The sequence below is a fragment of the Mercurialis annua genome, linkage group LG5 (assembly GCF_937616625.2).
Source record: "Mercurialis annua linkage group LG5, ddMerAnnu1.2, whole genome shotgun sequence".
Lineage (NCBI taxonomy): Eukaryota > Viridiplantae > Streptophyta > Magnoliopsida > Malpighiales > Euphorbiaceae > Mercurialis > Mercurialis annua.
The window spans coordinates 46,769,229-46,782,424 of record NC_065574.1 but is presented as its reverse complement, the minus strand read 5'-3'; the positions used below and the strand labels follow the sequence as shown (position 1 = coordinate 46,782,424).

General features: G+C 27.5%; 2 protein-coding genes across 2 annotated transcripts; one reads left to right on the top strand and one right to left on the bottom strand.

The window, feature by feature from the left end:
• Positions 1-1,516: 1,516 nt before the first annotated feature.
• Positions 1,517-5,098, top strand: LOC126683147 (uncharacterized). The gene is made up of 4 exons (XM_050378983.2): positions 1,517-2,229; positions 3,438-3,533; positions 4,356-4,423; positions 4,903-5,098. Exons 1-4 carry the CDS (start codon positions 1,624-1,626, stop codon positions 5,021-5,023), a joined length of 891 nt encoding a protein of 296 aa, XP_050234940.1. The 5' UTR covers positions 1,517-1,623; the 3' UTR covers positions 5,024-5,098.
• Positions 5,099-10,830: 5,732 nt separating this feature from the next.
• On the bottom strand, positions 10,831-11,523 carry LOC126683148 (protein RADIALIS-like 3). The gene has a single exon (XM_050378984.2). The coding sequence runs from the start codon at positions 11,282-11,284 to the stop codon at positions 11,048-11,050; it is 237 nt and encodes a 78-aa protein (XP_050234941.1). The 5' UTR covers positions 11,285-11,523; the 3' UTR covers positions 10,831-11,047.
• Between the last annotated feature and the right edge of the window lie 1,673 nt (positions 11,524-13,196).

Below are 13,196 nucleotides of genomic sequence, written 5' to 3'. Positions count from 1 at the left end.
GAAAATAAGGGTCTATTTGTAGACTTATGCGGGCTTTACATGGGTTTTGATAAAAACCACGGTTTAATTATTATTTTGAGAGTTATAAGCATCCAAACGACGCAAAGATTGTACTCATGCCAGAAAATACTCTTCTGAACAACATAAAAAGATGGGCCTGATCCGACATTTGAATTGGGAGATATCAACGTTTTACTAAAACAAGGCAGTTCTGAAAAACATGTGAATATTGTTTTGATAAATACCCGAAAATAAATCGAATCAACATCAAACACATACGAGATCAATTATGTTCAGCCTGTTGTGGATAAAATCTTTTGGAGAAACAGTAGCTTCGGTTTTTCGGCAGCTGCAATTTATAAGCTGCTAAAAATTTGGCTGGTTTACAAACAAATACCTTAAGCATCTTCCAGCTGCTCCTCCTAAAATTCATTCTTCATGTGGACTATATTGCATAATTGAGTACCATCTAAATTTATTCTATTCGGTCGTAATATTATTACATTAGAAAGGAAGAGTTGTGATATTTGTTAAGTAGCTGAAACTCAAAATCACATTTTTATGCATTGTAATTGTGCTCGTCGTATTTGGTATGATATCTATCAAAAGATGGGGCTCACGCTATCGTTTGTGGATTTTGGAATCAGTAGATTAGTCTTATTCCGCACGGAGTTTACTAGAACTTATGGACATCTTTATGGATTGTCATTGTGTGGAAGATTTGAAAGTGTCGCAACATGCGTATTATTCAGCATAGGCAGTCTATTCCGGAGGATATTATTTACATTTGTTTTAGTAGATCTTTTTTTTATTATAAATGTAAAAATCCATCTTTTCTTGTTTGGGTTCACATATATATATATAGGAATCAGGGTAATTTTTTTTTAAATTGGTTATCTCCTTCCTCAAAGTCGTAGTCGTAAGTGGCGTAAACTGTTTGAGTAGTGGAGTTTTATCACTCATTGTGGCTGTTAATAAAAATTGTATTAATAAAAAATAAAAAAAATATTAATTCGTCAAAGAAGAAAATAGAATATTATCTAATTTAGAGAATGATTCCATTCACTTAACAAACTAAAAAGGTAAGCTTATAATTTAAACGAAATTATATAAAATATTCATAATAGATAGGTTAAATGGCGTAAAAAATTATAAATTTTAGCGCGTTTTATAAATTTAACATAAACTTTCAATTTTAGTAAATTTATACAAACTTTTGATTTTTTGCAATTTTAGCACCAATGAATTTTCCTTCAAAAAAATAGAGAAAAATGCTGATGTGGACGCCGGAATAGTGGTTATGCCGCTGTACACATCAACATTTTTTTCACGAAAAATTGATCGGTGCTAATTTTGCCAAAAATCAAAAGTTTGTGTATTAATTTATCAAAATTGAAAGTTTATGTTAAATTTGCAAAACACGCTAAACTTTGTGATTTTTTACGCAATTAAGCCTAATAAGATAATAATATAGTCACGGAGTATTTTTCCTTTAAATTATGGCATGATAGGTCGAGTCTCCATTATACTTTTCCAAATAAATAAAACAACACACTTTCAAATTCTGCCATTCATCCTCTCTTTGAGATACAAACAAGTAGACAACTACCAACTTAATTAGAGATGGTGAACACTATAGCAATCTACACGCCATTATTGCATGGCCTGCTAAAGCTAGCCGGTATGAAACCTCAAGCAGTAGAGCTCGAGCCAGGCACAACCGTCCACTTCTGGATCCCAACCAAACCCACCAACAAACCAGTTGTGGTGCTTCTACATGGTTTCGGACTAAACGGAATTCTCACATGGCAGTTTCAGATTCTATCTTTGGCAAGAGAATACGCGATTTACGTCCCGGATTTCCTTTTCTTCGGAGAATCTATCACCGATAAACCCAACAGATCACCAGCGTTCCAAGCCGAGTGTATAGCCATGAGTTTAAGGAAACTTGGAGTGGAGAAGTGCAGTTTGGTAGGGTTGAGCTATGGAGGAATGGTTGGGTTCGTTATGGCTGCCATGTACCCTGATTTAGTCAAGTCAATGGTTGTGTCGGGCTCGGTTTTGGCTTTGACTGAGTCCATTACTTCTACTGGTTTACAAAGAATTGGATTCTCTTCTTGGAATGAATATTTGTTGCCTGAAACAGTGGAGGGTGTGAAAAATATGTTGGAGATTGCTTCCTATAAGCTTCCTTGGATGCCAAGCTTTGTTTTTCGACATATTTTGGAGGTATGCTTACATTATTCATTTGATTGGTTCCATTAATCTTAATCTGGTCTTCAATCTTTCCCAACTTACAAAATGATATAATTAGCTAGTCCTTACATATGTTATACATAAATACTAGATGTAACCAAGTCGAGACAACTCATAAACCGTTTGTGATTGATTCGGATGATATTTGAAATGGACTTGATATTGAGTCGAGTTTGAGTTCAAATAATTACCAACGAACTGTAGCTCAAATGGTATAAGCGCTGGACAATAAATGTCAAGGTCGTGGCTTCAAATCCTCCCACAAGCGCTCCCCCTCCCTAATTATCAAAAAAATAATAATTAATTTGAGTCAACTAGTTTGAACATTAAAATACTTGACTCAATAAACTTGGTAGCATAACTTAATTTTAATTTATTTTTTTATCTTTTTGTTTGATATTTTTTTTAATGTTTTGTAATTATTATATTTATGATAATATGTTTAATTTTCTATCAGAATTTAAAGGTTAAATATTTATACAGATCATCAAATCAAATTTAATTTTTTAAATTATTAAAATTCGAGTTTGGGTTTCTAAAATAATTAGGCTATATTAGAATCCAATTTTGTATGTTAAAATCGAGTTAAATCTAGATTTATCAATGTTTCAAATTACTTGGATGGTACATAATAGGAATGTGGTTAGATCTGGATGTTTGTGTTTCTTTTTTTCAACTTTAGAAAAATATATTGGAATTTTTCATGTCTATTTTCAGAAAATAATTACTTCACGCATATCTAATTAAAGAACAATGTGTCAAATTGAATTCTTCATGATAAGTGTTCTTATAAAAGCAAAGAATTATTGCGGGGTCTCTAAATTTATACATCAGAATTAATTAACTCGCACTTATTCATTTTAATCAATAATCTCTATTTTTAAATTAAAAGAACAAAATTATATAAAAAATCAACAAAATAAAAAACCAGAGAGTTCCAATTTTATTCTTAATTAAATTAAAAATAGACGATTTAATTGATCTAAAAATAAATAATATTATTTTTAATTGACTAAAATAACTAAATATGAGTTAATTGAATGGATGCACAAATTTAAAGTCTGGAATGACTTTTTTTTGTTCTTAAAAGATAGGAGTTGATATGGCAATATGCCAATTTGATGAAAATGAGCTTAATTGTTAATTAAGAATTAAATCAAGCCTATTGATTTTTTTTTCAGGTGATGTTTGACAATAGGAAGGAAAGAAATGAACTTCTAGACACATTGATAACAAAGGACAAGGACTTTACCATTGCTCACTTCTCACAATCACAGGTTCAATTTTCTTCATTAATCAAAGTACCCAAAATAAATAAATAAACAAATACCAACGAGCTGTAGCTCAAATGGTATAAGCGCTGAGCAGCAAACTGCTAGGTCGTGGGTTCAATTCCTCCCACAAGCGCTCCCCCCTCCCCCAATTATTAAAAAAAAAAAAAAAATAAACAAATATGTATGTGTATGAATTTTAATAAGTGATAATGGAATAAATTGAAAGCGAAAACATGATTAAAATACTCAATGAAGCAAGAATAATTGATAGGTATCTCTGTTTATTTGTTTTTTAGTTATCTTTTTATTTGGTAGGGTTACGATAACGTGATCATTTTAGCTTTAACTAATAACTTCTATTTAATATAATATAAAAAAATAACTTCTATTTATTGTTATTTTTAATTAATTATAGGAGAGGCCACGATATAAAGAAAATAATTCAAACAATTGGAGTTGGTGGTGGGAAACATGTCTTTATTATAATCAAAGCAATTAAAACAATTTCAAACATTGCTTTAATTTAGATTTTTTCAATAACATTGCTTTAATTGCTTTGGTTATATCTTTCATTTTAGACAAATGTTGTCTGTTTCATGTTGTTTCCGTTTTTTATTTTCATTTCCGTACAACCTTGATCTAAAGTGAATTCACGTGATAAAAAATATGCCGATCTCTCATTATCTTGCATTATAATCCCAAGAGAAAGATTAATTCTCTTTTTTAGCTTACAACTTTCATAGCTGTTTCAGTTCTCAATTATTAATTACATATTGAACATGAATTCTTTTATTTTCTTAATGTATTTTAATTCCATTATTGCAGAATATCCATCTTTTATGGGGAGAAAATGACAGAATTTTCAACTTAGAAGTAGCTCAAAACTTGCGAGAGTATGTCTTTGGATTTCTACCAATTATTTTATTACAAGAAGAAATTTAAAATTAAAGTTTCAAGATTTGAATAATTTTGTTCGTTCAATGATAACAAAAAGTCAATTTTTTATATTTGTCTAAAATCTATATAAACCTTTTAAAAGAAATAATTTATACCAATTTTATCAATTTACTGTAAATCTGTCTAATTTTTCAAAATTGATTTTTATAAAAAATGACTTATGCGAACCACTGAATATTCAAATCGACAAATTTCCTGTGAATTGATCAAATCATGATATGCTTACAACATTTGAAAAGTTTAGATAAATATTCAAAAGGTTGATAAATTTCGGCTTCGGCTTTTTGACACCATTATTATGTCTTTTTTTATGAATATTATGTCTTTTTTTACTATCAGTAAATGCAGAATAATCTCTATCCTAATTAGAAAAATGAATTATTTCATGTAGTTAATACTAATATTTTCGCTGCAGGCAACTTGAAGGAAAGGCACCTTTGCATTGCATAAAAAAGGCAGGTCATCTTGTTCCAATGGAAAGACCATGTTTTTATAATAGCCAACTCAAGAAAATTCTTGCCACTATTTATCATTAATTAGTAGTGAAAAACTTGTTGATTTAATTACAATTGCCCAACTCAAAAACTATTACTCCCTCCATTTTTATTTAGTTGTCCATTTAGTCAAAATTATACATATTGAAATAGTGTGTGTTTTGTCTTAATTTATAGAAATAAATACAAATATAACACTATTAATTAATAAATGCATTTTAAATTGACTCATAAAATCATTTATTAAGAAGAGTTTGTTAGACAAATACATCTAAATAGGCAAAATAATCTCACACCTATTCTTTGACTAAAAAAAATAACTTTATTACGGTTTGACTTAAGTTTCTTTAAAAAAATAAACTTTCTAATTTCCACCACTATTGTCATCGATCTTTACCAGATACAACAATAGTTAGAGATACTTTATTTGATATTATCTCAATGAAGTCTCGACGCGGTCAATTTTTTCTGTTTACACTACAAGAAAAGTGAGTTTTAGCAACGGTCTATTACAACGACCATTGAAATCGTTACAATATATAACCTTTTATAATGATTATTTTAGTGTCGTTTCTAAATATAATTATTTTACAACGCCTAATAAAATCGTTATTAAAAGTTATACTTTTAGCAACGACTTAATTTATATTGTTTTTAAAAATAATTATTTTACAACGACTAATCATGTCATTGTAAATTATTTGTTTTACCAACGATTTAATATGTGCCGTTTTTAAATATTATCATTTTATAACGACAAATAATTTCGTTGCTAAAAGAAAGAAGGAATAGTTAAAATCCCACATTGAAAGTAAGAGAAATGAGAACGATGCATTCTTACTATCAAATAAACACACCCTTCACTATAAAAATAATTTTTACTTTTGTTGTAATATATCAATTAAAAAGTGAAAATTGTTAAATTTTAATAATAATTGTATTTTAAATTATAAAAATAAAAAAATTCTAAAATTTTATAACATATTTAAATAATAATTAATATTATAATGTTTTGACAACGACTTTTTATAGTTACTAATAACTTTTAACAACCAATCTTATAGATTTTGTAAAACCTATAGTAACGACCATTATTAGAAAAAGTCGTTATAAAAAATATTACATTACGCCAACACGCACAACCACGTTTATCGTTGTTAAAAAAATTTAACAACCATATTTTAGGTTTTCACTACGACAACTCACGTTTCTAAAAATCAAATTTCTTGTAGTGTTAGAATTTTAAAATGATGCTTCTGTTTGTGGATTCAGTTTTCATGTTGATCCTATTGCGATTCCTAGATTTTGGAGCTCGTTAATGATGAAGAAGATGAACAGCTCCGGCATTTCTCCTCCATCATCGGCGATGCCAATTTTAGTTCCTCACTTTGTTGAGTTTAAACAATTGACTTGATTTTCTGGGTTTTAGCATCAGGGATGCCGATTCAATTTTTTAATGATTCATTTCGATTCAATTGTTTGTTGAGGACTTCTCTATATTTTTGTAATGATAGGTCATAAAGTGTTAAGCTTTTAAATTTGGTTCTACCAATCTTGAGCTTGGTATGTTTTTGCAGTTGATTTTCTTCTGCAGATAATTAACTTATAGATACTCGATTCTATGATGTGAAGATTTAGTTGTGTGAATTGAAAGATTTGATATGTGATTTTGTTTGTAGACTGTCTGTTGAGATAAGTCCTTAGTAACTATTTGGTATACAATTAGTCAACTCTCTTTGTTAATTCATTTTAAATATGTATTTACTTGTTCTTTATGCTAATATGTTTTTTAGATTGAAGGTGACGTTGAAGTTTCTTCTTCATAAGAAACTTTTAGTGAACATTGAAACTAAAACTTTTAACATTGAATTTGTTTCTGATCTTCATATTCAACAAGATAGGTATTTGTTTTATATTTTGATTATTTTTATATAATTGTTGTTTAGTTTATATTTGTTTTAAACAATGATTGTAGAGCATTCGCCCTTGCAATTACGGAGTATTTGATCCGGATAAAGCTGATTCCTTTGGATTTCAGCATTGAAAACCACTTGGAGCATATTGCATTTTTTTGTATACATATGGAAATATGAAGATGGAAGAAAATATTGAAAGTGATGGAGATGTTCAATATAAGAAGACGAATGTGGAAGCGAGAAAGGGAAAAATAAAAAAAAGATTTTAAAACTTGTAATTGTCTAGTATATGGATTTTAATTTTAGTGATTTGTTTGGATATATTGTTTGGATTATTTTGTTTTATTTTTTTGTATGTGTATAGGTTTGTTTTTTATAACTATGAATGATGGCTGGTAACTATTTGGTAACCTTATAGTGAAACTTCTTTTTGTATATCGATAGTAGATTGATAGTTAACTATTAGCAAACCTATTGTAAACTGATAATGATTTCTTTTTTTTATATCAATAGCTAACCGACAGTTATCTAAAGTTTCTATTCCATTATTTTTTTTCTATTCCGTTTTCCAAACATTAAATTATACATATGAGCAGAATGAAATATATAATTTGGTAAGAAGAAAAAACATCATTAGAAAACCTATAGCAAACCATTCATATATTACAAAATATTTAAAGTAAAAAAATAGATCATCATTAACAAACATTAGGTAAACTATAAATAAAACTAAATATAGTTAATAACAAAAGTATCAGTAATGAAACTAATGAATGGAAGAGAAACTCTTAACTAATGAATAGTAAACGATAAAAAAAGCACTTTAAAACATAAAACAAGTTTACTAATAATCAAGTATCTATTTACTAACGACATACAAAAAAAGTCCATGTTTATTTTATAATTGTTATAGTATACTGATACAAAATTTTATTATTGGTGAATCTTGGGATACCTATAAGTTTCCATTGAAAAACTTGTTAGTAAACACTTACAATTCTATTAACAAACCTATAGTAAAAGTATCCTTATACAATTTTTGTTCAATCAAGTTAAAATTAAGTATAAAATATCAAAACTTATATTTTTTAGAGGGTATGAATTTAACATATTTAAATAATAACATCAAATTTTTGTCTTTAATTTTTATTTTAATGAATATTTAAATTGTTTTTACAAGTGTTTAAATTATTATTATTCATCTTTAAATAAAATAAATAATTTATTAATTTTTTTCATTATGTTTAAAAATAAAACTAAATTAGATTTTTTATTTTAAAAAGTAAATATTAACTCAAAGAATAAAATTAATTTTAATATTTTTTATTATATTATTAAAATAATATTATGTATCGATGATTTTATATTTTTTAAAATATATAACAACATCACACTTACAGGTTTAAATAGATGTTGATCCAAATATATGTCAACTTCGAACTTGAATGGATTATACAAGCTTAAAAGACATAGTCGAGTATTTCGATTTCTAAAGGAGACGTATAAGACGGTAGTCTGTATGAATTTTTAATTTTTAATTAATTTATTTTAAATCACCTTCAATTTTTTAAAAATTAAATTTGAATATGTTTCGAACAAGGATCATATTTACGATGTATACTCTAATATTTATTTATAAAGTGATCGTTAGTATAATCTTATAAAAAATAGGATATTAAATTTTAAAACGATTTAGTTAAAATATTTTTTAAAATATTATAATATTTTAATTAATTTAATTTTTATTCTTATTGTTAATTTAAACATTGTTAAAAATAATTAAATTGCATCAACATCTTATATTATTGATTAAAAAATTATACAATTTTTAAGTGCACATATTAAAATAAATTTTTATTTTTATTTTTTTAAAAACAATTACAGAGATTTCGTTGCTATAAAATCAAAGTATAGGGACGTTATTTATATAAATTAAAAATGCAGGGACCTAAATTAAAAGTGCAGAACTTTATTTGTATATAGCAAACTATAAAAATGAATTTTATTCTTATTTGCAGCGCGTGTATCACATGCGCTAATAAAAGATTAATAAAGAAATTTCGAGATAATAAACGTGAAAGTATAGAGATTTTAATAATATAATATTTTAATACATGTACCTTATGTGTAAAAAAAGTAAAGTGAGACAGCAGATGGATTAAGCCATTTAATATTGATGGCTTGTGGACCATAATTAAACTCACAAATGTCACATTATGCATTAGTATAATGGTAGATATTTAATTTGGTTTTGTTGGATTAATTTTATAAAAAAAATCATGATTTTTATAAGAAATTTTATTTTAATCACAACTTTTAAAAAATTTCATATAAAATCATAATCTTTTATTTATTACAAATATATCATCTAAGTGTATTTTTATGGGTTAAATGCAAATTCATACACCAACTTTGACCTAATTTGCAATTACAACATAAACTTTTAAACTTGGCAATGTCGGTAACCAACTTCCATTTCTTGGCAAATTGGTAAACCGACCAATCATAAAACGACAAATGGCGGGTTATTACAATGTCCACGTTAGTGTTTTTTGAGTTTGGTGTATCGATTTGCCAAAAGTGTAAAGTTGGTTACTAACATTGCCAAGTTTCAAAGTTTATGTTGTAATTGCAAATTAGGTCAAAGTTGGTGTATGAATTTGCATTTAACCCTATTTTTATTAACTAAATTCTTTACTAAACCATTAATGAAAAACCTAAATTAAAAATGAACACTAAATATTATTATTTTTTAGTTAGAATATATAGAATTAGTAATTTTAGTAAGAAACAAATACATTAAATTTTACGTTGTTGATAGATTAGAAATAGATTTTATACAAATATAGTATTTTGTTATTTTTTCATACGAAATTTAGCATAAAAAATAGTATTACATTATAGATGCTCTCACATCTCTTACACCAACGTCGATACTTTTTCTCTCACATAAACACCCTCTTTTTCACCGACACATACACATTCTCTTTTTTTACCATAATCAACATTAATTTGTCTCTCTATTTTTTAGTCTTTCTTTTTTTTAGTCTCTTTCTTTATTAAATATAATTAATTACTATATACATATTTCAGAACTTAAATATTAATTACTTATAACTATAATTCATATAATTTTTTTTATAAAAATGTAATATCATATCTTTTTCATGAACCGAACTAGAAATATCAAACCCAACTTGGTCTGATTATTCGAATTGATTTGGTTTTTATGCAGCCCCGGTGGGGGTAGCCTTTGGTTCAAGATTGTAAGCAACTTTTTGAGTTTAGAATATGGCAAAGTTCACTTCAAACTTCAGAAAGGGACCAAATGTTTCTATCTTTGGAACAATAATTTGTAATGGCATCATATCTTATGTAAATCTGACTGATATAGGACTTGGGCCCTTGCTAGGACACCCCTATATATGTGGTGGTGGGTCTGTACCATCACTTTTTTCTTTTTTTGGCCTTTTCACTTTTACTGATCATAAGATATGCAATAATTAATACAAATTTAACCCTTTTTTCATAATTGCAAATGCTTGATAACTCTTAGCAATTAAAACTTAAAATATTTGCTCTGATTTTATGGTGAATGCTTATGCTTGACTCTTGTGGCTTATAAATGTTCTGCATCCAAAAAATATCTTTTAGCTGAAACCGAAAATAGTGGATATGCATGAAAATCAAGAATCTCAGTTAATATGTATAAATAGGTTTATAATTTGGTTAGGGAGTGCAATATCCAAAAATAAATATGCGTCCCGGAAGTGGCGGAATTAAAAAAATGAAAAAATATGAGCGAGAGAAGAGAAAAACTTGATAACTAAAAATGAGACGATGAAAAAGATAAATATTATCGGAGGGGATAGAAAAACACTGCATGCAACATGTGACTGGCGGCTAGAAAACGACTTATCTCGAAGCTACTAATAAATTAAAGAAATATATATTTGTAATCCATAAGATTCGAACTCGAAACATTATTTAACTTAACTAAATTCTTTATTACAAGAACCAATAATTTAATAGGGGAAAAAAAGAGTACCAAATGGCTTAGCTCGATCAGTTGAACTGCCATTGACAACTTAAGAAGTTACAATTACATAGACGACATTACCTGAGTTATAAACCATGACTACAAACAGCTTCACTTATACTTAGGAAAAGGAACACGACCAGACTCAATATGCTTAACATCTTCAATCAGAACTGCATAGTGTCGTTTCACTTCTTCGGCGGATTTGCCACCAACAGCTTTGGCTATGTTATGCCATCTATCGGGCGTCTCCCTGTCGTACAAGGCGAGTGCCCTCTCGAACAGTTTGTTCTCTCTCGCGGTCCAAGAACAGCTCGAGTTTCTCGATTCTTGGTAGCTTGAAGACATAGTTTGTTGGTGATTCTTGATCAAGAAATTATGAGAGGGTTTTGTTGGGTTTGTGTTGTGAGATTGGGCATGGAATTGGCGTTAATTTATAGTAGAGAGAGAGTTGGATCCAGTTGGAGAATCTGTGATCGGTACCCAAAGTGTGCATATGCCATATTTTGTGTGACGAGTTTTCATTGGAACCACAAGAAGAAGAAGGACAGAGTACAGGCATAAGAGAATCACTTAGTTTTCAAGGATTTCTTATTTTTCACTTTCTTCATTTTTACTTTTAAAATGAATATTTAAAGATATATTACTCAATTAAAAGTGGTCCAATTTGTAGAGATATATGTTGAGTAGTAGGCGTGGTTAAATTTATATTGAAAAAATATGAATAAATGAAGAACATACAAATAAAAAAGATAAATACATACTGCGCTCATTCCGGACCACGATTATGGTTCTCATTCCGAGCTAATGAATGTAGTTTTCTCATACTGCGCTCCTTTTGATTTTAAAAATTGTAAACGAAACTACTCCAAAATAGTTACATATGGGAATCAAATTTTGAATCTAATTGAGAGGTCTACAATGAAAGAATTTCATTTTAAAAAAAAATATTGTTGATTATCATGTGATCAGAAATTCACAATAAAAAAAAATGAATACAATGATACATACAAGTGAAATAATTAAATATTCGACTAAAGATATAGATAGATATTTCAAATTATTTTAAAAAGCACATAATTATTATTTTTTTGATAAAAAAGAGGACATAAATTTTGTTAGTTTTTTTTTTCACCACTTGGACCTTTAACGCTTTTAAACATTATAAAAAAAACTCTTTAAATATTTCTAAAATTGCCCTTACGCCTTATAGTTTTTTTTTTTACGCATAGCGCCTCACTTTTTAATTATTTATTTGGGTTTTTTTCAAATTTGAGAATTTATTTGCAACACTTAAAAATATTAAAGGCCCAAATGACCGAAAAAATATTAAAAGAACTTTTATCTCTTTTTGAAAAATTTGAAATGTTTTCTTATCTTCCACTCTAATTATTCTTTTTTTTAGGATAAAGATTAATCTTATTAAATCAAATCGGAAGCAATCACAAGAGTAAGAAATACAGAAAAAATATTAAACCATTCTTGCTAACCAAGCATAGAACGCGCGGGATACTTGCGCTAAAAAATACGCTGCACCATTCTAAATATTCTATTAGCTAAAGGTATGCATTCTCCCTAAATTTTCATATTTTCATCTTATATTCTTTATGGATGCATCGAGATATTTTACTGATAATTTTAATTTAAAAAATTATCTTTTTAATTATTATTTTTAATATTATTTGAAACATTTAATGAAATGTGAAATAGCTCAAATAAATATAAAATATTATTTTATGTATTAAAATATATAAATTAATAAATATACAGAAATATAATATACATATCAGTAGCCACTACCACATAAGTCACTTTCAGCAACAGCAGCATAGCAACACTTTCAATTTTGTTGCAATAGTATATATATGGCAACAGAAAGGTTAGGGTTAAAAACTGTTGCACAGAAATTAACAAAATTCATAAATTTACAACATAAGGCAACATCTAAGGAAAACTGCTGCATTAACTTAAGAAAATGCAACAGTTAAACGGAATATAGCAACACTTTTGAACTGTTGTCTTATCTTAAATATAAAATACTTTAATTATAATATTTTATTAAAATGGGGAAATATTTTATTATACTTTTCATTAAAATAGCTCAAAATCACTCTCTCAAATTTTAAATCAAAATCTGAAAATGAAGTTTTAGAGTTCATGACCCATTTTTTTACCATTCATAATAGTTTATCGTTCGGACATAACATAAATTATTAATAAAGATCAACTTTTGAATTCAATTTAGTCAAACAAAGTTGAT